This window comes from Gobio gobio, assembly GCF_949357685.1.
Source record: "Gobio gobio genome assembly, chromosome: 4".
In the NCBI taxonomy this organism is placed as follows: Eukaryota; Metazoa; Chordata; class Actinopteri; order Cypriniformes; family Gobionidae; genus Gobio; species Gobio gobio.
In genome coordinates, this window is record NC_137100.1 from 32,555,757 (window position 1) to 32,579,663 (window position 23,907).

General features: G+C 39.7%; 1 protein-coding gene across 2 annotated transcripts; it reads left to right on the top strand.

Annotated features, from left to right (window-relative positions):
- Positions 1-298: 298 nt before the first annotated feature.
- zfr (zinc finger RNA binding protein) lies at positions 299-23,790 on the top strand. Of its 2 annotated transcripts, XM_079815128.1 has the most exons (20): positions 299-453; positions 670-751; positions 4,173-4,455; positions 5,742-5,886; positions 7,283-7,504; positions 7,953-8,191; positions 10,006-10,206; positions 10,496-10,793; positions 10,878-11,071; positions 11,200-11,319; positions 11,456-11,601; positions 11,691-11,853; positions 13,001-13,212; positions 13,302-13,452; positions 13,592-13,733; positions 16,318-16,415; positions 17,261-17,356; positions 17,930-18,041; positions 21,737-21,834; positions 22,034-23,788. In XM_079815128.1, exons 1-20 carry the CDS (start codon positions 417-419, stop codon positions 22,214-22,216), a joined length of 3,222 nt encoding a protein of 1,073 aa, XP_079671254.1. In that variant the 5' UTR covers positions 299-416; the 3' UTR covers positions 22,217-23,788. The 2 variants fall into 2 exon arrangements, 1 of the variants encoding a protein (XP_079671254.1); XR_013816372.1 differs by lacking the exon at positions 16,318-16,415 and having other exon boundaries at positions 347-453; positions 22,034-23,790.
- The last annotated feature ends 117 nt before the right edge of the window (positions 23,791-23,907 follow it).

The following is a 23,907-nucleotide window of genomic DNA, read 5'->3' on the forward strand; positions in this document are numbered from 1 at the left end:
CATAACAATAAGACAAAATCCTAATGTAACCTGCAGAAACATATTACACATGTGAACACGTTTTTTTAGTGAACAGTTTCAGAAGAATCGAGTCATTAAGATGAATAAAAATAGCAGCAAAATAATCTAAAATTAACACATTAGCAAATTAATTTGAATTTACTCAGCATATTAAGTATTTCACAGTTTGTTTCGTATATTTGTTTTTGTTTGCGTCCTGCCACTTCCGAATCAAAATAGATGTTTTGGTTAACAAGTTGTACTCAACGACCTTGAAACTGGATTTAAGAAAAACTACAATTCCCATCTCTCGCAACACCCAACGCGCATGAGCGGTAAGCGCTATATCCTGGTACGACCTTCTCATATAAAAAGGCAGGGTTACGAGTCAGAGTTCGTTAGAGAATAGGAAACCAATGATTCCCATATGTCCAGTAGTCTCCTTCACCTATGGTGAGTAAAAATAGGTTTTTTAAAAGCACATTGAGATATCAGTGCGCGTTTCAAACGGAGAAAGGATGTGTTTGGGATCATGTTACGGTTGTGCGGGGATCGTCGCCTTTATGTCGTCGTAGTTCCCTACGTGTTTCTTCCTCCGCATGATACGGCTTTTCATCATGGTTGCCATTTCACACAATCGCTTACCCTCCACGAATCTGTCTTTTTCAGTGCCCAGCCGGCTTGGTGAAGATGCCAAAATGGCCACCGGCAACTACTTTGGATTTACCCATGGTGCTGCGGCCCAGTACAGGTAAGGGCCATGATGTTTAATGGGGATTGCGCTGGTGTGGTGGTACAGTAATGGTGGGATTTGGCCTTTGTTGCTGGATTTGGGTGGGGGTAGAGGAGGGAGGCGATTGGTTGTGCTTTATTCCTCGAGATAAACAGCTGGAGAGAAAATGATGCGTTATCACATGCATTTTATTTACCTATGTTCAAATATAGTGAGAAATACGTTCCTTTTAATGTATGTGTGTGTATATATATAATTTATTTTTATGTTTCAATTTCTGGTTCTGGAGAGGCGGGCTATAATAGGGAAAAATATAATTACTGGATAAACTACAAATAAGAGGTTAGGTTATAATACCGTTATATCATTTAAGTCTATTTATTTTTATATAAATATCCGGCGTGGTGACCAGCAGGTTGCACATTGTAAACCGGTGATCATAGTTTAAGATCATAAATTAAACGTGTGTTTTAATAGCTGTACATTTTGGTTTGAAACGAATGACCGAGGTTTAGTAAATGCTTGTTTACGTTAACTTAGAACGGGTTGCCCCATGAACAGATACAACTCCTATCGAAGTATACCTGTTTTTATCCGCTAAACGCGACATTTTTATGTTTTGTTTGGATCTTAACACTGTTGTGAAGACATTCTGGTATTCACGTTTTTGAATAAACTGATAATTTAGTTCGAGCAGCCAAAGTGAACCGAGCGCGAGCTGCAGACTGCAGCTGTCATCTCTCCTCTAGCTCTGCACTAGAGCCGCTCTGCGCATGTCCGTCTAGCTCAACGAGCCTCTACACTCAAGTGTTTTCAAGACGGAAGCGCAAAAAGCGGATTAACATGGGCGCTACACGCTATTAAAAACTGTTCTGACAATTTATCGTCGTTGTAAAATAACTAAACAGTTAAATCTAGCCGAATAATTCACACATTTTGTGTGAACTTTTGGAAGGACGATATCTTGCGCCTCAAGGACTCCTTGAATGTCACTCCTACTGATCCACATTTTAAAGGGTTTATTTGGCCTAGACTGACAACTTGACATTTTTCAGTTACTTGTTTTAAAATAATCCTACTATGTTTGGTCTTCGTGCCATGTTTTGAAATAACGTGCCTCCAATTTGTAAAAATAGCAATGACTTATTTCTCACAAGCTGGATCTTTTTTCTGACCAGTTTTCCAAGGCCTTGGTGTTTGCCATTACATTGCATTTGATGGTATGACATTTTGGATATGTTTGCAGTTTATACATTGATGGATAGTAGTTGGACTCAAGATATTGGTTAATTTAGCTCTGCTAATGTTGGCGCAGTTTCTTAAAGTGCATCGTTTTAAATAGATTTTAGAAGCCTTTGGTGTAGTGTTAAAACTCAAGATGTGTTTTTATTTTATTTTTAGACCGATGCCTAAAAAACCGATGACATTGTTTGCCTTTTATCAAGAAAATGTTGCTCTAAGTAATTTAATCCATCTCTGATTTGATTTTCTTCTACATAATGGACTTCTCTGTCAAGACAATGTATTTAGTGCATAAAGTCCATCAATCAGAAAAGGCTGTTATGAATTTCTCAGAGAGTGGTGCAGGTATGACGTCACTTTGTAGGCTGATCTGCAGTTAGCATCACATTGGTTCCCTTGATTAAAAACCAATAGGATTTTCCCATATAGGCTTTTGTAGTATTTCTAATAAACAAGCTCTAAAGTTTGATATTTACACGTTTTTTTCATTAAGATAATTTTTACAGATGAACACAACTTTTATGAATTTTGAAGCCTAAATACATTGCCAGAAGTAAAAGGCTAAAGGTAGGCAATAAATGGACTACACCACGGTCGCTAGACTTCAACGTCACCACCACTAAGCTTCCGACAACTTTTAGTTTTTAAAAAAAAATCTAAACGTTTTCCCAGAACGTTTGAGTTAGACTAGTTTATAAGAGCACAATTATGAGCATAAGGTTGTAAAAGCAGACTGAGCTTACCTTTTCGCAGTGATGACATTTAATCTCCTCATCTATAAAATTTAGGGGTGTAACGGTACACGTATTCGTATTGAACAGTTTCGGTACAGGGCTTTCGGTACGGTGCGTGTGTACCGAACGGTTACGAATGCAATCTTTAACAGTTAACAGTCGGCTTGTTTTAAGCGCGGAACACCCTTCAGTCCTAGTTCCCACACGAACATATTAAGTATTCAGTCCATTTTATCACGAAATGCAAACAATAAATGCCGTTTTGACGCTCTTTAATGTGATGACCGATCATTGTAGACACATCAGTTCAAGCAGCCACTGCGCGCGCTTGTGCGTGTGAACGCGATCATCTCTTCCTAAAGAATAAACATGAATTAATATCTTAAGGTATGTTGAGGATACATTAACACTGAAACGTATCATATGTGGTGTAATCGCTCAATCAGTGTTTCAACCGCGGAAAGACGTCGATATTAAAACAGCTTGAGAACAATGTCACGTAGCATCACATTTACCTCAGGCAGTCATTCAGTGTCCACGGCTGTTAGTTCGCTGGAGAAATGAACTCCTTCACTAAATATATGCACTATATTAGCCTATATATTCATTATATTCTACTTAACCTGTTAGTGATGTCTTGATTATTTCATGTATGTTTAAATAAACCTGTCATGAAAATGACACTCACTGTGTATAAATGATTATATTTCAACAACGAATTGGAGAAAAAACATAATTTAATAAATTCGATTTCGAAATTAATGCAAAAACAGCCTTATGTGACGCTTATGAGTGTTGATTATTATACCTAAATATAAATAGCAACTGAATTTAGGCTAATAGTTTTGGCTCTGTTGTTAACCTTTAGTGCAAGTAAGGGCTCCCTATAGTTTACAGCAATATCTTCAATAAACTTTGTTATAATTGAATTCATTTAAGGACAGACACTTTTTTTCTTCAGTAGCTAAACCACTGTAAAAAATAAATAAAAAGCAATTTAGTAAAACTGCTGTACCGAACCCGTACCGAACCGTGACTTCAAAACCGAGGTACGTACTGAACCGTCAGTTTTGTGTACCGTTACACCCCTAAAAAAATTATAAAAATGTATCCAATTAGTGCAGAAAGTTTTTCTCTGCATATAAAAAACTTAGCAATATTGGTTTTGTTGTGGATGCATGAATTTTTTTTATATATATATATATATATCTCATGTCTACTGTCTATAATTAATTAATCTGTGCATTTTTGGAGAAGGCTATAGCATCTCATGTCAACTTGCCAGAAGTATTTTGTCAGCTACCCATATATCTTAGAGTTTAATTGTGAAAACATGGCAATTAATAATCTTATTTATTTTATATCAAGTAATTGAAAATGCTTCAGTTCAGCACAGATATTGGTAAGTTGACAGACTATAAGCAACCAGTGTTGTCATCTAATTCTGGTCCTCTTCTCTGCAGTCAGCAGCCGGCCGCTGGGGTAGCATACACCCACCCCACTACAGTGGCCAGCTATACTGTGCATCAAGCACCGGTGGCGGCGCACACTGTGGCGGCAGCATACGCCCCTACAGCCGCCACGGTTGCTGTTGCTAGGCCTGCACCAGTCGCCGTAGCTGCTGCGGCTACTGCTGCTGCTTATGCAGGATACCAGCCAGCCCACGCTGCCACGGATTACGGGTATGCACAGAGACAGCCGGAGGTACCCCCACCACCACCTCCTGTCACCTCGCAGAACTATCAGGTAAGAGAAGGGAGCAAACTTTCTTTTTACTTTTAGTTCTAGTACGTTGTGGTTCGACAGTTTAATATCAGCAAGATAAAAAAAAAAAAAAAAATTATTCAGAAAGGATGCATTAAATTAACTAAAGACTAGGGATGTGACGGTGAGGAAATTTTCCCACCGGTTAATTGATGTGTGACAATACCGGTATCACCGGCGGAGGCTTTTAAATCTAAAGTAACATGCACACGACCGCTCTGAACTGAAAACGCGCCGGTGCGCACACACCGTGAATGACAGCTCGTCTGTAAATGCGCGCTCTGTGAGGCCATGGGTGCGTCTCAATCAGTTCCTAGTTCAGTAGTCAGGGCACTGATCAAGCATTGATCAGTCTATGATTGAGATGCACGCCATGAATGAATAACAGTTTGTCCCCTTGTTTATACTCGACGCGCCCGCACGAGCGCGAGGGTGCGCGCGGCAAAAAAATGCGCGGAGCGCGGAGGCTCGCACTGTGGAGCCAGGCGAAAGTAAACAATGCGCGCTCTGTGCGGCCGTGCACATTTTACTTTCAGTTTTGAATTAGCGCCAATTCGGCTGCGGGTTGCTTGAATTGTGGGTTAATTAGCTTATTATTTTTAATGAAAAACACAACAACAAAACAAATGACAAACTCCCTTAAATAGGCGCTTTTACGTTTCGCTTTGAAACCAAATCTTCCGCGATCATCTCAATCAACTCCTCACTCTTAAATCTGATGAATGACTCCTGCCGCTGCCGAGACTCACGGTCGGATCCTGCTTTATTAAGCAGATACGTTCAGTTTTTATTTGTATTGTCTGTTCTCTAACTGAACTAAATTATTTTATTACTATAAAAAAATCAAAAAGACGGTGGGCGGTGCCACGGTGGGCAAGTGATGTAACCGGTGTTGAGTCTGGACACCGGTAACACCGGCAACACCGACTATCGTAGCAAGCCTACTAAAGACATTTTATAACGTTACAAAATTGTTGAAAAATAGCTCTTTTGAACATGCCATTCATCAAAGAATCCTGAAAAAGAATCACTGTTTTCATAATAAGCAGCACAACTGTTGATACTGAAGACTGGGGTAATGGCTGCTGAAAATTCAGCTTTGTCAACACAGGAATAAAATGTTTTAAATGTATTAAAATAGAAAACGACTATTTTAAACTGTAACATTTCACAATATTAATATCTTGTTACTGTATATCTGATCAAATAAATACAGCCTTGGTGATCATACCTTTTAAAAACGCATCCACTTCCCTATACTGTTGCAGGACTCCTATTCATATGTGCGGTCCACAGCTCCGGCTCTAGCATATGACAGTAAACAATACTACCAGCAACCTGTGGCTACACCAGCAGTGGCCGCTGCAGCAGCCCAGCCACAACAGACTGTGGCTGAATCCTACTATCAGACCGGTAAGCTGGGCACATTTTGGCATTAAAATCGAAAAATTATGTAAATTGTTCAGTGATTTTTTTTTTTATTAATTTTTTTTAAAATTTTATTTATTTTTTACTTTTTAATAGTTCTGCTTTTACACCTTTTGTACAATGTAAAATTCTCTAGTATCACAGTTTATTTCCAAATGTGAAAGATTTTAGTGCTCCATAAAAGGTTGTTATTGTTATGTCTGATTTTGTATATTAAGACAAAATTGTTAATGTATTGTAGTTATTATAATCACGATTATAAGAGAACCTGTTGATTGCCATGAATATAGCCATTGCTGCTGATATGGTGTCAAATCATAAATTAAATAAGTGCTCCATAAAAGCTTTAACATTTAATTAATTTTATTAAATGTTATTTAATTAAATTAAACTTATATTTATTTTTCCTATGCCATCTGAGGGCACCGAATGAAATCAATAGTCTTCTTCGGGTCACCCTTTAAATCAGGGGTGTCCAACCCTGTTCCTGGAGAGCTACCACCCTGCAGATTTTAGCTCCAACCTCAATCAAACACCTGAACCAGCTAATCATGTGCTGCGTCCCAATTCACCTACTTGCACTACGTCCTAAAAGTATGTACTCTTTTTGTGAAGAAAAAGTACATACTTTTGAGTGTGTAGCAGAAAAGTATGCAAGCTTTGGGACATGCTACTTTGTCATCTTTAGCGGACTCTGTTGCTTAGTTACATGAGTCCCGTCACCGTAAACTACCCTGTCAATCATCGTCACAGTTCAAATCCTCCACATTCAATTTAATTTCCTACCGTATCGGGGAGAAATATAGTAGCACGTTGGTCTGCCATTCGTGGGTCTTTAATGCAGAGACTCCTCTCATGTGTTTGCAAAGTTAATGGCCAAACGTATCATTACAAAAGTTCACAATGCTGCTGCAGGTGAAATATAATGTGGCTAACATTGAATAAATATCTTTTCGTCAGGTTAAATACTGATAATTGCTCACTCAAGCCCCTTTATCTAATCCTCTCTACTTAGCCATCAGACTCGCGTAACCGTCATGTTTGTAGTTTGTCATGTCAGCTGTTAGTGCGCATTGATCTGCACTTCGAATTCTGACCGGAAATAGTAGACCACCCGGGAATCTTTGGAATACTCTTTTCAACATACTACGATTTGGGACATACTAATTCTTTTTTCGAATATTATTTAGTACGGATAGTATGCGAATTGGGACGCAGCAATGGTGCTCAGGGTGCTAGATAATTACAGACAGGTGTGCTGGAGCAGGGTTGGAACTGAAATCTGCAGGACAGTAGCTCTCCAGGAGCAGGGTTGGACACCCCTGCTTTAAATGATCTGTATTGTAAAATATCCTGTACAACTTTGTTTTACTCCCTGTAGCACCTAAAACTGGATACAGCCAAGGCGCCACTCCATACACCCAGACCCAGCAAACGCGTCAGGTTACAACCATAAAGCCGGCCACCCCCAGCCCTGCCACCTCAACCTTCTCAATTTACCCAGTGTCCTCTGCTGTACAGCCGGTCGCAGCTGCGGCTGCCTCTGTTGTCCCATCGTACTCTCAGAGTCCCACCTACAGCACCAATGCAGTCACATACTCTGGTAAGAACCTCACGCTTCTATTCCAAAACCTTTGTGGATTTTCTCAGTTGAATTCCAAGAAGCTGTCGACATTTTTGATCTGATATCATGAAATGTACACTGAGCCCTGGAGACCCAATGCTTGATCAAAATTGAACCAAATACAGCAAAATGTCTTTCTAATACACACTAAAGTTTAAGAGCAGAATAATTTTTCATGCAACTTGCTCTCCAGTTATACCCCTTATAATTTTAGCTTCCAGCATTTTTTTTTTTTAGTAGGCTTCCTCCCCCATCCACGTGTTTTAATACTGTATCAGAACCCCAAAACCATGAACTTGGTATTGCTATTGTCATGAATTACCAGTTGAGCCACTGGATCTAGGTATATAGAGTTCAAAATTACATTGCAATCCTGTCAGTCTCCAGTTGTGCTGTGGCCAATAATTGCTCCTTTTTGTATATTCAGGAACCTCATACTCTGGCTATGAAGCTGCAGTGTATTCGGCTGCCTCCTCCTACTATCAACAGCAGCAACAGCAGCAGAAACAGGCAGCCGTCGCTGCAGCAGCCACTGCCGCATGGACCGGCAGCACTTTTACGAAGAAAGCTCCCTTCCAGAACAAAACACTCAAGCCAAAACAGCCCCCTAAACCACCACAGATACACTATTGTGATGTATGCAAAATCAGTTGTGCTGGACCACAGGTATTTTATTATAATTGATGAACTAATTTATTGCTGCTTGTGTATCGTGTAAATGCTGTAAAAAACTGTACAATATTATATTAAGTTAAACTGAACTTATTTTGATGTTTTGCCGTGAAGGCCTTTCACAAGAGTATCTGATTGTGTATACACTCACCTAAAGGATTCTTAGGAACACCTGTTCAATTTCTCATTAATGCAATTATCTAATAAACCAATCACATGGCAGTTGCTTCAATGCATTTAGGGGTGTGGTCCTGGTCAAGACAATCTCCTGAACTCCAAACTGAATGTCAGAATGGGAAAGAAAGGTGATTTAAGCAATTTTGAGCGTGGCATGGTTGTTGGTGCCAGACGGGCCGGTCTGCGTATTTCACAATCTGCTCAGTTACTGGGATTTTCAAGCACAGCCATTTCTAGGGTTTACAAAGAATGGTGTGAAAAGGGAAAAGCATCCAGTATGCGGCAGTCCTGTGGGCGAAAATGCCTTGTTGATGCTAGAGGTCAGAGGAGAATGGGCCGACTGATTTAAGCTGATAGAAGAGCAACTTTGACTGAAATAACCACTCGTTACAACCGAGGTATGCAGCAAAGCATTTGTGAAGCCACAACACGCACAACCTTGAGGCGGATGGGCTACAACCGCAGAAGACCCCACCGGGTACCACTCATCTCCACTACAAATAGGAAAAAGAGGCTACAATTTGCACGAGCTCACCAAAATTGGACAGTTGAAGACTGGAAAAATGTTGCCTGGTCTGAGTCTCGCTTTCTGATTCATTCAGATGGTAGAGTCAGAATTTGGCGTAAACAGAATGAGAACATGGATCCATCATGCCTTGTTACCACTGTGCAGGCTGGTGGTGGTGGTGTATTGGTGTGGGGGATGTTTTCTTTGCACACTTTAGGCCCCTTAGTGCCAATTGGGCATCGTTTAAATGCCATGGCCTACCTGAGCATTGTTTCTGACCATGTCCATCCCTTTATGACCACCCTGTACCCATCCTCTGATGGCTACTTCCAGCAGAATAATGCACCATGTCACAAAGCTCTAATCATTTTAAATTGGTTTCTTGAACATGACAATGAGTTCACTGTACTAAAATGGACCCTACAGTCACCAGATCTCAACCCAATAGAGCATCTTTGGGATGTGGTGGAATGGGAGCTTCTTGCCCTGGATGTGCATCCCACAAATATCCATCAACTGCAAGATGCTATCCTATCAATATGGGCCAACATTTCTAAAGAATGCTTTCAGCACCTTGTTGAATCAATGCCACATAGAATTAAGGCAGTTCTGAAGGCAAAAGGGGGTCAAACACAGTATTAGTATGGTCTTCCTAATAATCCTTTAGGTGAGCGTATATGACGATCAAATGAAAGGGTGCAGTGAAATTGACTCTGAGCAACTCTGGAGGAGAAGTTCATGCCCTCATATAGTCCGGTGGCAGACACTGAAAACATGAGCATTTCGCATGTGCTTGAGTATGTGTAGTAGAAACCTCACCACACTTTCACAGTCTTTTTGCTCTTTAATATTCACAGACCCTAGTAGTCCACTATCGCAGTTTAAGTGTACAGGCCTACTTTTGATTTATTATTCCAAAATTTGCCCCATTATGTGTGTTCACGGATATACTGTAAATTCCAGTTTTTCGGACTGGATTCTGCAATTTCGACCGTTTTCCGGATTGTAGAAAGCCCTACTGGGTGCCCAGACACCATACAAATACCTTTTTTATTTTTTCTGAATATCATAATTGGTCGGATTCATGAATTGTGGCACCTATGTCTAATCGCCTACTTTTCAGACCTATAAGGAGCATCTGGAGGGTCAGAAGCACAAAAAGAAAGAAGCTGCACTGAAAGTATCACAGAGCAGCAGTAGCAGCAGTGGAGGTGGGAGCTCTGCCCGCGGCACACAGAATCAGCTACGCTGTGAGCTCTGTGATGTCTCCTGTACTGGGGCAGATGCCTACGCCGCACACATCAGAGGAGCCAAACACCAGAAGGTACATGACTCACACTCTGATCTTTTTTTTTTTTTTTTTTTTGGCAGAACTGTTTTTGAATGCTTATGATTCTGGCTTTCTGTTGTAGAGAGGACCTCTTAGGGAGTCTATCAGTTACAATATGCAATGCAAAGTTGTTTTGAAGGGGAATAATGGTGCATTAGTACAAGCATACTAGATTATGTAATGCCAAGTTGTAATAAGTCAATTTTCATAACACTGGATTGTTTAAAGTGGGTGGGATTTTTATTAAATCCGCCTAATATCTAATTGCATTCTGTTTCTATAGGTTGTGAAATTGCACACCAAACTAGGAAAGCCAATACCATCCACTGAGCCCAGTGTTGTTTCCCAGTCCTCCACCTCCAGTACAGCAGCTCCCAATAAGACTGCCAGCTCCAACCTCAACAGCTCCACGAACACATCGTCCAACCTCTCAGCATCCTCTGTTTCTGCCTCTTACTTAAAATCTGGCAGCATGATCAACATGGCTTCAGGTTCACAGGGCAAGAGTCCAGTGCCCAACAGTGTCTCAGTCAACAGCTCCTCTGTCAAGAAGGTCAACACACCCAAGATCAACTTTGTTGGTATGTCTTGAACCTAATGTTATATTCTTTGAACAATCCTTTGGGGGAAAATCCTATTATATTTCCTTTGCATTACCAAAACAGGTGGAAACAAATTACAGACCACTGCTGTTAAAAATGATGAATCCAAGATTGAGGCAGCTAAAACGGCACAGTCCACTGTGTCTGCACCACCACCGGATGGAAAGAATGAAATAACTGACCCTCTGTCACCTCAGTCAGCACTTGCTGCCCTGCAGAGTGATGTTCAGCCTGTCGGACATGACTATGTAGAAGAGGTATCGAGAACTTTTATTTAAATTACTTTCATTTTCACATAGAAGGAAATTATTCTTATTATACAATATTTCATGTAGCCAAGTGCAAACAATAGTTTATTTTATTAACTTTTTAAAAAAAAATTTAGGTAAGGAATGATGAAGGAAAGGTTATCCGGTTCCACTGCAAACTTTGTGAGTGCAGTTTTAATGACCCAAATGCCAAGGAAATGCATTTGAAAGGAAGGAGACATCGACTGCAGTATAAGGTTAGTGGGTGATTTTAGTGGGGTTAGTTTGCACTTTGCAGGGTTTTTCTTTTCTTTTTTCACCCATGATTAATGCCTAAAAATCAAAAGGGATGTGCTTTGTCAATGTAGCTGATTGTATTTTTCACCATTGTAGAAAAAGGTGAACCCAGATCTCCAGGTGGAAGTGAAACCTAGCATCCGAGCCAGGAAGATCCAAGAGGAAAAGATGAGGAAGCAGATGCAAAAGGAAGAGTATTGGAGAAGACGTGAAGAAGAGGAGCGCTGGAGGATGGAGATGAGGTGTGACGCTTTTTTTCCTCCTGCAGTATGTCAGTATCTACATTTGAGCATTTTGAGTAAGAGGTCCTAAACCTAGTGATTGCTCTCAGGCGCTATGAAGAGGACATGTATTGGCGGCGTATGGAGGAAGAGCACCACTGGGATGATAGACGCAGAATGCCTGATGGAGGTTATCCACAGGGTCCACCTGGACCTCCTGGTCTTCTTGGAGTGAGGCCTGGGATGCCCATTCCTCAACCACAAGGACCAGTGGTAAGTCCTGAGAACTACTACGGAGATAAAATGTGATATAGGGCTGCCCCTGACTAAAGATTAAGTATTGTATTTTCCGGACTATAAGTCACACTACTTTTCATAGATTGGCTGGTCCTGTGACTTCTAGTCAGGTGCGACTTGTATATCACCATTAATTCATACTGACTGACAAGAATAAACATTTATTTACGTCTACAGCCGCGAGAGGGTGCTCTATGCTGCTCCTGTAGCCTACCCCTGAAAAATTAACTGAAAACAACTGAAAACTGAACCTGCTAACTGAAATATTAACTTAAAGACAACTGAGAGACTGAACACAAACAAAATGCCCCCCAAAAAGAAAATCCTATTCTACAAACTGCAGGTAACGTTAGTAAAATATGCAGCCAAAAACAGTAATCGAGCAAAAAATAGGTAATCTGGCGAAAAGCAAAGGTTACTTTAACTGTAATGAAGAAAACAAAGAAAGCTAATCGCGGACTGAAAGCAAGATGGCCAGAGCTGGAGGAACGAGTTCACAGATGGGTGCTTGAACAACCCTCTTCTGGGAGAGGCTCACAAACACTGCCAGTGTGAATGCACGGCACGTGCGTGCGGCTCACACTCTCCCGCTCTCCATACGCACTGCTTCTGCCCCGCCAACGCTTGCAGTGTGAAGGCGGCGTTATAGTCCAGTATAATGTGACTTATAGTGCAGTACAACTTATGTTACATATGTTTTTTTCCTCTTCATGACGCATTTTGACTGATGCGACTTATACTCCGGAGCGACTTATAGTCCGGAAAATACGGTACTATTTCTTAAGGACTTAATCAGAATTTTAGAGCTGATCTAAATATTGAATCTCCTTTAAAGTTGTCCAAATGAAGTCCTTAGCAATGCATATTACTACTAATAATAAATTAGATTTTTTTATGGTAGGAAATCCACAAAATATCTTCATGGAACATGATCTCTACATAATATCATAATCGATAATTTTGACCCAAACAACAATGCATTGTTGGTTATTGCCACAAATACTTATGACTGGTTTTGTGGTCCAGGGTCACATTATTATTATTATTTTTTTTTTTTTAAGAATGAGAATCATTTGAGAATCATTAGATCACCGCTGTATATAACATCTTGTTTTTGCTGCAGCCTCCACGTCGCCCTGATTCCTCAGACGATCGTTATGTGATGACCAAACATGCAGCTATTTACCCATCTGAGGATGAGCTCCAGGCCATCCAGAAGATTGTATCAATCACTGAGCGAGCACTTAAGCTTGTCTCTGACATCATTACTGACCAAGATACAACTGAAAAGGGCAAAGAAGAGGACAAGGAAAAGAAAGAGCCTCCAAAAGACAGGTGGGAGAATACCGCTCTGGCCTTTTTTTATTTTTTTTACTCTGCTTTGAAAAACATTAAAGCTATACATGACTTTTTGTGCTTTGCAGGGTGCTGAAAGGAGTGATGCGAGTAGGCGTTCTCGCCAAGGGGCTGCTTCTGCGAGGAGACACACACGTCAACCTGGTTCTCCTTTGTTCTGAGAAGCCAACCAAGAATCTGCTCACACGCATTGTGGAACATCTCCCCAAACAGCTCACGGTACTGGCTCAATGCAGTGCAATATTTATTTCAAATGCTTAAGGATGTAGAGTAACTGCACCATCTGTTACTGTGGGCCAAGGTTTGCCCAATCTCAAATTGATGTTTGACTTTTTCTGCTAACCCATGTGTTTATCAGGTGGTAACGCCAGAAAAATACGAGGTAAAAGGCTCCGTTCAAGAGTCTGCCATTATCCTTACATCCTGCACTGAGCCCAAGATGCAGGTGACCATCACCCTCACCTCGCCCGTCATCCGAGAGGAGAACACCCGGGATGGAGGTTGGAAAAGACTTTGCTCACATTAACCGGCTACCTATCAGATTAATATTTTTATGCTGATTTTGACAACCTAAAGAGCCCATCTGTTGGCACTGTGGAGATGGAACTAGATGTTAATACTGGCATAATTATGTTTGCACCTTTTGGACTTGAGAGCATTTAGGTTGAAAAACTAGAATTGAAAGTAAATATTAAACCTGGTATGTGCTTGAGCTTGGCCGTACATAAGAAATGACCCACAGTTTTTATTTGCAAGTTAAACCAGTGAGGTTAAGTGCCTCTTTCACCCTTTATTTATACTTTTTCATTTGAAGTCTGTAATGTGTTCATACTATAACAGGATTGAAGCCAGTTCAAGTGGCTTCAAGTTGCTTTAGAGCCGAGTTCAACACTGCCAGGTTTTATCCAACCATCTCCGATGCCGGCAGTGGTGCTCAGGGTCCTCTCTTTGTAACACTTTTCCAGTGCTCTTGAAGCTCTCCCCCAAAACAAGCATGATAAGTGTTTGCATTGTGTAAGTCTAGTTAGTCCCGGGTAAGATTCATTTTTGTTTCCTGTGTTCAAGGGGATTGTGTCCTATGCAAAAAACATTTTCTTTCCCAGGGGGTCATAGTTTGTTCCGGGGTATTCTGTGCAAACAACTTAATTCCTGATTTAGTTCCTGAAGAGAAATGGTTGAGATGGGTCTTAGACCTTAGGAGTAGTTGAAATGCTTGCCATGTCCCCACAGGAAACAAATCTTATTTTTATCTAGTGGTGAAAAATCTTCACCATTCTAAGGTCCCCTGTTCCAAAATGAAAGTGCTCCCCTGAGAGAAGCAATCGAATATAGAGCTCGATAAATGCAAAATTTGGCATTCAAACAGGTGTTCCTTTAATTCCTCCTTCAGATGGAAAAAAAATGCATTAAGAAAAAAAAAACAACAAAACACCACATTTCCCCAAGTAGTAGAGTAACCACCAATAACCCGTTGTCTTTTTATATCTTTACAACGAAGAGCATTAGTTGGTAAAGTTGCTGAAAGTCTTAAATGCAGGCTTTGCGCCCATGCCACCATTCCTGTTTTGCTCCTTAGGGGAGTATCAGTCAGCTTTTGGGAAAAAGGCTTTGATAGAGGAATCTTTGGTTGGACCTGGGGTTTTACAGCCTTCGGTATACATAGAGATATGGGGGCTCTCCAAACCCGATCATGACAGGTATGCATGCAGTAATGTCCTAATCCTCTTGCTGGGAGCTTCATATTTTCTTGCCAGCACGCATTGCTGCCTTCATGTATACAAAGCTTTTCAAGTCCAGCCCAAAGCCTCCTTGCATTTTCAGCAAATTGTCTCCCATCTGAGGCTACGTCTACCAGCTCCGGAAGGATTTTTGACCAAGGTCCCCCTCCTGAATACCTTCAAACACTTTGCCACACCTACCATTGCCATGTTACTGTAGTGAGTCACTACAAAAACACATCAGCTGTTAACATTACACATCTCCCTTGATACCCCTGTTTTACATCATGATTTGCACATCGGGTGCCATTTTGCAGCCCATTTATCTTTCCAATGTTTCTGGATCAGTACAGTGAATCCTCAAGAGTATTTTTTTTTCATAACATTAATACCTCAAACTTTACTTATGGAGACTCTGGAATCCACAATTTGTTGTTGCCCATAGCAAATGAGAAGAACTCTTCCCATCTTTAAGCAGCTGACTTAACAGTAGAGATGCAGGAATGGTACACTTCCTGAATGCATTCAAATTAGACTTGTTCTAAAATTCCACACATGCAACACATCTGATACTAGAAAACTAGAGCAACCCATTTTTGTCTTTTAATATATATAAAAAACATTCCTCATTTGTATTTTTTTTATTCTTCTACTAGGAATTAAGATGCGTAATTGGAAAAATGGCACAGTTTGAAGTTTTTCAAAATGTGATGTGATCAAAAGATCTAAAGCTAAAGATCAAAAGCTGTTGTACTTTGTGTGAATCTGCAAATAGTAGCAATTACTGATTGTGACCATGACTTCTGCTAGTTGTTCACTATATTTTAGCATTTGAAAATCATGCGTTGTCATTCCCAGCAATTTCAAATGGTGGATTGCAGAGCATTGATGTGACGAGCGGTAACTAAAATGGTCTTTATCAAGAGAATTATATAGCTAGTAATTATAAGTGTCATGCTCACTATATGCAGAGTACCAAAAGAGAAAATCAATAGTGCATTTCCAACTCTAATTATGAAATCCTTCTTAACTATGCCACATTCTCTAGTGTTTTTATTTTCTCTTGAATCCCTGACAAAGGCCTTAAATTCAGGACTCACCCGTCCCTATCCTGTTTCTTTCAGCGCCACACCACAGACAAAATAGAAGTGCACCCAATGCCAAGTGTAGCTGATCCATAATGTTATTGAAAAGATCTGAAAGATTCTGCATATGGGGTGAAATGCATATACAGGTTTTTTACATTTTGAAAGAGCTCTGTGATCAGGAACAGACTGGTATGTGTGGCAATGTGTTCTTGGCAGTCTCTCTGACCTGGTCAAACACCCATTCCTCACCACCATTTGACAATTCGATCCATTTTTAGATGTAACCTCGAGTATGGTGAAAGACCCAGCGGACGTCTTGGACAGGCAAAAATGCCTTGACGCTCTGGCTGCCCTACGCCACGCTAAGTGGTTCCAGGTTCGGAACATCATTTTACTTTCTTCTTGTAGCCTTATGAGATGTTTTCCTTTTTATTTGTTTATTTAAGTTGCTTAGTCTTTTGTTTTTAAATTTTAAACTTCAAAGTTGATTTTTTTTTTGGGAGGAAAGTGATACAAGGATGCAGTATAAAATTTGGTGATTATGGTACTATATCTTTTCCATTCTTTTTTTTGTATATGAGCTGATCTGATCATAAAAATAAGCATCCTTGCATACGTGTCATTTTATTCACAAGTCTTCTTAAATAATTAGCATGTAAAATGATTCCATAAGGCTGCAGAATACCTTTGCATAAAGTGTCATCGATAAGAGCTTTCATGTTGAGCGTTTGTTTTGTTTCTGTTGGGTTTTTTTTTTTGTGATTTTTCTATTTTATTTTTTCCCTTGGGAAGAGGGATTGAGAGGAAAGGAATATCTGATTAGTTTACTGTGTTGTTGCCATCTCCGCAAATACACAGGTAAAGTAAAGCAGATTTCCTTGACTGCTTCAGTTCCTATGCAACTACTCTTGCAAACTGATCTTTTGTAATATGAAAGTAAATGTTTGTGTATTTGACAATTGAGGTCAAGGTTTACAAGATTACCAGGGAGTCATTCCAAGTGAATCTTGCAAACTTTGAACTCTTGTACTAATGGTGAGGTAAAATACTTCTGGAAATGGCAGCTTGATTTAAAAAAAAAAATCTAATTGGTCCAGCTGTTTTTAAACCAGTTAAAAGCTTCCATTGTGAACAGTAGTGTTGCACCTCTCTCTGAACTCTGCCATGTTGTATGTCTTTTGCTCTTGTGCATTAACTAATCTTGACTTCACTGCACTGAAGGCTAGGGCTAATGGGCTCCAGTCATGTGTGATTGTCATTCGAATACTGCGTGACCTGTGTCAGCGAGTACCCACCTGGTCTGCCTTTCCTAGCTGGGTGAGTAAAAACAGAAATACCTGGTCATTTGCATTGTTTTCTATTCATACATAGTTAGTGTTGGAGTAGATGCTTAAGTGTGGTCACATTTGTGAAATGTATGTGCACAAGTCCCTTTCAGATGAATCCATGTGACCAACTTGATCCAGTTACGAAATCTGCAGAGGGTAATCTTTTACCCTCATGCAAACGTTCCTGAATTCCTATTTAAATTCGCCAAACAATAAATGTGACCACACTTTAACATGACAGTAGCGGTTTTTAAAATGGTGTAGTTTTTCCAGTCACGGGCAAATCATACCACAATGCTAAGTTGCTGTTGAGTAACATTTACACAATGCATAGATCTGCTGTTGACTTGAGAAAATGCAAGTACAGTTCCGGTCTACATTACTGTGTGCGCGTGCGCATCTCCATTCTTTATACTGTCCTTGGTGTTACTTGTAATTTTCAGTCCTACTTACTTTTCTTATACTCCAGTCTTCATCTTATGAGTAACTGCTGCTTTAAATGCCATTTTAAGAGCAAGGGTTTCATATTGTAGGTTCTATTAAGTTTGTTTACTTTTCCAAGGCTATGGAGTTGCTGGTGGAGAAGGCCATCAGCAGTGCCTCTGGACCAATGAGCCCTGGAGATGCTCTGCGACGAGTCTTTGAATGTATTTCCTCAGGCATTCTGCTGTCTGGTAAGGGGGCACTCGGATAATATCTGTAATTTTCGGACTATCAACATAACTAAAGTCAAATTTATTTCCATTACTTAAAATGTTCTTAGGGTGCTTTCTCACTGGTAGTTTAGTTTGGAACGGGACACTGGTCGCATGAGAAATTGGTAATGTGAAAGCTGTCATGCAGGCCTCGGTGCGCACCGTGGCAAGGAACACGAGATTACCTGGAGGAGGTGGTCTGCGTTAGGTTGCACTCGAACTGCGCCGCAATTCGCGTGAATGTGAAGGCAACACTGACTTTGGTGCACGCTTGTTAAGGAAGAAAAGTAACCTGTGCATGTTTAGCCGATGACTATGTATTTAGTCCAATAAAACGCATGTAATGGGTATGTAACGATTCACTCAACTCCTGATGCGATACACTTCACGATACTAATGTCACAATACAATTTCTCACTTTGTTTTTTTTTTTTTTTTTTTTTACAAAATGGGATTTAAGACAAATGATAAAATGAAAGCAGCCTTTTTTTTTCAGACAGAATTTTGCGCATTTCTTTGTAAAATTTTAAAATATACATTTTGTCAAATAATAACTCGTTATAATAAAAATATATTATATATATATATATATATATATATATGTGTGTGTATGTATGTATATATATATATATATAATATATGTACACACAGGTGTGTGTATATAGGCTCTTGCACTACCCTTATTATTATTTTTTTTTTTGTAAACACATCGAATTATGAATGAAACATGATCTGAGCCGTTTTCTTGGTTGTGGTTTACCATTTACATGTGACTGTTGTAACCTTCTCCTCCCCAAGTTAACAAACTTTCAAGACTATCAAGGTTATAAATGACCATTTTCTAAAAACAAATATAGGCTAGTTGTCTTTATAAAGAAATACTCACTTATGATATGCGTGAGCATTATACAGCTGTGGAAAAAATTAAGAGACCACTTAACATTGGAAAAAATTAAGAGACCACTTTGATTTTTCAGAGCTGTATGTAGTGTTGGAGCCGCTGCTGTGACGCTGTACAAAAGCTTCCAGTGTGAATACTCTCGCGTGTCTGCAGCTGCAGTGATGGTGTAGTTACGCTGACGTGAAGCTCATGCACTGCTCACGCTTGCAGTGTGAAACGGCTGTAAGATCCAACCATAGACTGTAAAAAAAATATGGACGTAGTGTCCGTGACGTCACCCATTGGATTCTGAAGAGCGTAAAGAAGGGTTGAGCTGGCTGTTGCTACCTTGGCAGCGCGTCATCGAGCGTCATTCCCGGATAACAGAAAATGGGCAAAAAGGTGGGACGTGGGTGGAGCTGAAGTGACGCGATGACTAACAGACAGCAGATAAATGGCTGTCCACCTGTCACTCGAAGTGGCCACGCCCTTAATTATGCAGAACTTTAAGAATGGGTTATAAAAAAATTGTCGTGAAGGGTAAAATTAGCTTTATAGACCAAAACCACAATTTGTACCAGGCTGTAAACATGTTTTATTCTGCTCTAAAGTTGGCCATTTTAACATGGGGCTTAATAAGATTCTGCTGCCTTCTGGAGCCTGTCCCTAGCGGCCAGTCGATGAATTGCAGTTTAAGTCACTTCCGTATCGGCTTCAAGAGAAACTGGAGGTTGCCGCCGCTTGGATGCAACGCGGCAAGTTTTAGCTATAAAATGAGTACCCCTGACCGCAATACAAATGTGACTGAACGAGCTTCCACAAGTAAGGAGAAAGCAGAAATAGTTGATGGATTGAATTCGGAATAATATAATCAGCCTACATTTATAGTTTAAAGTTAAAGATATTGATATTAATAAAATGAGTGAGTCATATGTTTACTTGACGGTGATTTTCACATTTCTTGTTTGTATGAAGGCTAAATACAAATAAAAGGTGAATTTATTTGTACCATTTTTATTTCTAAAATCTTTAGTTTTATCAGAGGAGGTTTCGTAGACTTGGCTAATTCCTTTTTCAGAAGTTTTGTAGGTACAGACATCCATTGTGGGCGTTCTTGGCAGTTTTTCTGAGGGTCTTATATATATAACGGAATTATATCATATCGACTGAAATAGGGATGAAACGGTATGGAAATTTAACATCACGATTATAGTGACCCAAATTATCACGGTTCTCAATATTATCACGGTTTTGTTCAAATGAGATGAAAGTGTTCAAAAAGAACAGATGCGCACACTTAAAACATTTCAACAAGTTTTATATTTGAAAATCAACAAAACTTTTACACTTTTTTTTTTAAGCTAGATTCTGTGGGATTTCCTTCCTTATAATGGCCATCGTCAATAGCTACGCTTAATGCATAAATAATAATAATTTGTCGTAAATATATTCTCAAGCAATATTCTCATCAGTGTTAAGCAATGATGCATTTAAATCTAGCATATTTTGTGTAAGAGCCCAAACAGTATCCTGGTGAAATAATGCATATCCATATTTCCATATGATTTGACAGGTTATTTGATTAAATATCAAAATGTGTGCATCATCCCTGACACCTAAATGATCACTTTACAGTCAGTTTTATGACTATCATTCTCTTCAAATGCTATTGAAGTCAGAAACGCGTATAACGTTACCAATGTTGTATGTAACTTTAGAGACGGTCCCTAAATTCGCCTGCGTTATGCCAGTCATATCAGATGCGCTGATGTGGTTCTGCTGTTTTTTTAAACCATTTTCGCTGCTGAAATAGAACCAAAAACAGGCAACCACTGTATGATGAATGAATCTCTTGCGTACATCGCACGTTTATATCTGCTTTGAGTGTAATGTTAGACTTCAGCGAGTAAGAGGGGCGCTAGCTCTGAACATAACTCTGGCTAATCTGAACGCCTCTGATTATGAGAGTGCATTCATAAACTCCATATAAACACGTGTGAGTGGTTATAATGCGCAACGCGATTATAACAGATGGCTTTTGAGAAGACTATAATAAGTTCAACCGCCAGAGTGGCTAGTGTGCAGCCGAAATAACGTTAACTTACACCCGCAAATGGCGGTTGTTAATGTCAAGCCCTGATTATTATCCCTTAAAGGTCACCTCAGTCTTGTCTGAACTTGTTTGTTCGCTTCACGTTATTATTTCCCAGATGTAGTTTTGGTATTGAGGTCAAAGTCCACTTGCCTTGCGTTCGTAGTTTTGAAGTGTCCCCCCCCCCATTACAGCGACTTTCTTCTGGCATGTTCTGCAGACAGGGTGACCATCTTCGATTAAGTTTCCCTCAGGACTTTTGTAAAAGCCAAAATATGACCGCCTCAGATTTGGTCCTTTTAGAGAAGACTGAAAAATCCCTGAGTGCTGTCACTGCCTTCTGCCATTTCTTCTCATTCAAAAAACAGCGGTGCGCTGCGCCAGACTGACGCTGACTGGACAAGATTTACCACGATTTTTCACAATCGTGGTGATCACACGCGGTTTTAATGATAATTAAATTTTATACGATATTACTAACCGTCACTAAATTTTATCGTGAAACCGGTAATCGTTTCATCCCTAGACTGAAATTAAGAAATGTATCGTGATATAAATGTTGGCCATATTCCCTTAACGGAATGCATAACAAAGTTATTTTATTTTACTGACAACTTGGTCATATTGTTGCATAATTCAACTTGAGAATCTAGGTATTCAGTTTAACATGCTCTCTGGCTTCTGTTTTTCCTTGTAATTCAGGTGCTCCAGGATTGATAGATCCCTGTGAGAAGAATCCAACAGATACACTGGCTAGCATGGAAGAGCAGCAGAGAGAGGACATAACGTCAAGCGCTCAGGTAAAGTACACCGTAACTGCTTTGCATGACATGTCAAGTATGATGCAAATATTCTTCAGTGACCCCATTTTAAAAAACGTGTTTTGATAATTATTGTCCTAGTATGCGTGCAGTTTTTATGGTCTCGTATTAATCGAGAGGTAAATGTACATTTTTGAATACTTTCAGTTTGTGTATTGACCAGCCGCTTTCTCCACAGTTTGCTTTGAGGCTGCTGGCGTTCCGTCAGATTCACAAGGTTCTGGGTATGGACCCCCTGCCCCAGATGAACTCCCGCTTCAACGTACGAAATAACCGCAAGAGGCGTCGTGATAACAGTGATGGCACTGATGGATTTGAAGCAGAAGGAAAGAAAGACAAGAAGGACTACGAGGGATTCTGAAGTGGACTACAGTACCTCTAGCCCTGTTCTCCCTGCACCCGTTTCAAATTCTGTTCATTCCTGGTGTACAAAAATGTTATTTCTGTTGATCTCTGTGCATGCCGATTACTACTTGTTAGAAATATTTTTAAGAACTGGGAAAGACCTAATAATGGCCACTTGGGGAAATGCCAAGCTTTATTTCCTTGACACATAGACTATCTCAGTTGTTTAGTCTGGTGTCTTGGCTTAAAGATTTGAGATGCGCACAGTCTAGAGAAGTTTAGTCTAAGTTCATGCTCCTTTTATCACATTTGATGTAATCTTTGACCATCTTCAAATCTCTTACGAGTTTCAGACTTGGCAATTCTAGAAGTCTGAGCTGTGTACTTGTGTCAGTGTGGAACCGATTCCATCTTAAAGTCAATCTTATCCTTCCAGTTACACATGTAAAGTAACTTTGACAATGGCTTCCTTGGCTTTGCAATAAACTGTTTAGGCGTTTTCGTAATTTTTGTTTAGAGACATTCCTCTTAAAAACGCAAGATCAAAGATAAGATGATTGATTTATGCAATGGGTTAGTCCTGTTGTGATGAATGTGATGACATTGACTGGACGTGGATTTATACAGGCATGTATTTTCCATTTGCTAGTGCATTCTGAAGGCTGGGTTGGCTTTTAACCATTTGTAAATTTATGTCATTGGCTAACTAATATCCTTGAAACCTCTCTAGGACCTCATTCGTTCTGTATGCTTGCAAGTGATGTAAAGCTGCACTTGTCCCCTAAGCTAGGCTGTAAGTGTGCTGATAGCTGTGCCTCTGGTGTAGCTCGATCACATTTCTGAAGACACCAACCGTTGAAATCAGACCTGGGCCAAATACCAGAAGTATCTACCAACCGTCTCGGCAAGTTTAAGGAATCTTGAGATTACCCTTTCAGATTAGTTATTCACACAAGGAAGTATTCAAATGGTTATCATTTGGAGTATTTTAAGGTCAAAGGCATTTTTTTCTTTTCTTTTTACAACATAGACATTGTAATTGACCCAGGTCTGCCTGTGTTTTGTGTTCATAATATTGTAAAACCTAAATGTATCTGTAAATGTGATCATATAACTGTATGATCTCTAATATATGATCATTTAATAAGCCTGTATCTAATCTTGCAATAGATCTTCAAAACAAATGCCTGTATGGTTTTAAAGCACAGGAATGTTGTTTATGTTCTTTGTTTTTATGGATTTTGTTTTACTGGTTTATAGCTGTGTAGTTGCTTGCCCTTTAATTTTGGTTTCTGGTTTGAGTTTGTTGAATATCTATTAAAGATGGGAGTAACAAAATAAATATCCGTGTTGTAACTGCAGGTTGATGTAGACTTACCCTTTGATGCTTGTCATTCACTGTCAAGGTACTACTGCATTTACAATACTTACAATAAAGACATTTCCAAAATGATTATACTTTCTATTAAATGTAACCGAAATGCATAATATAACCGAGTCATTTTCAACCAGAAGTTTTAGTTATGCTATCAGTTTATTTCCCTTGGGTATTTCAGTATGTGTAACATAGATTAAAAGATTCAAATCTAGACTTGTCTCATAGGTGCTCAATTTTCTTGTTAATGCTTATTTAGTGTGCGCATGAGAAATTGAGTGCAACATAAAACAAAACAAAAAACCTTATGTAGTAATAAACACAAGCCTCTC

What these genes read in the sequence shown, in the direction of transcription:
- zfr (XM_079815128.1), top strand. Translation starts at nt 417, where the DNA reads ATGATTCCCATATGTCCAGTAGTCTCCTTCACCTATG. An exon ending in GGTGCTGCGGCCCAGTACAG is followed by an intron (nt 752 to 4,172) that starts GTAAGGGCCATG and finishes TCTTCTCTGCAG; the next exon opens with TCAGCAGCCGGCCGCTGGGG. An exon ending in GCCACGCTAAGTGGTTCCAG is followed by an intron (nt 16,416 to 17,260) that starts GTTCGGAACATC and finishes ACTGCACTGAAG; the next exon opens with GCTAGGGCTAATGGGCTCCA.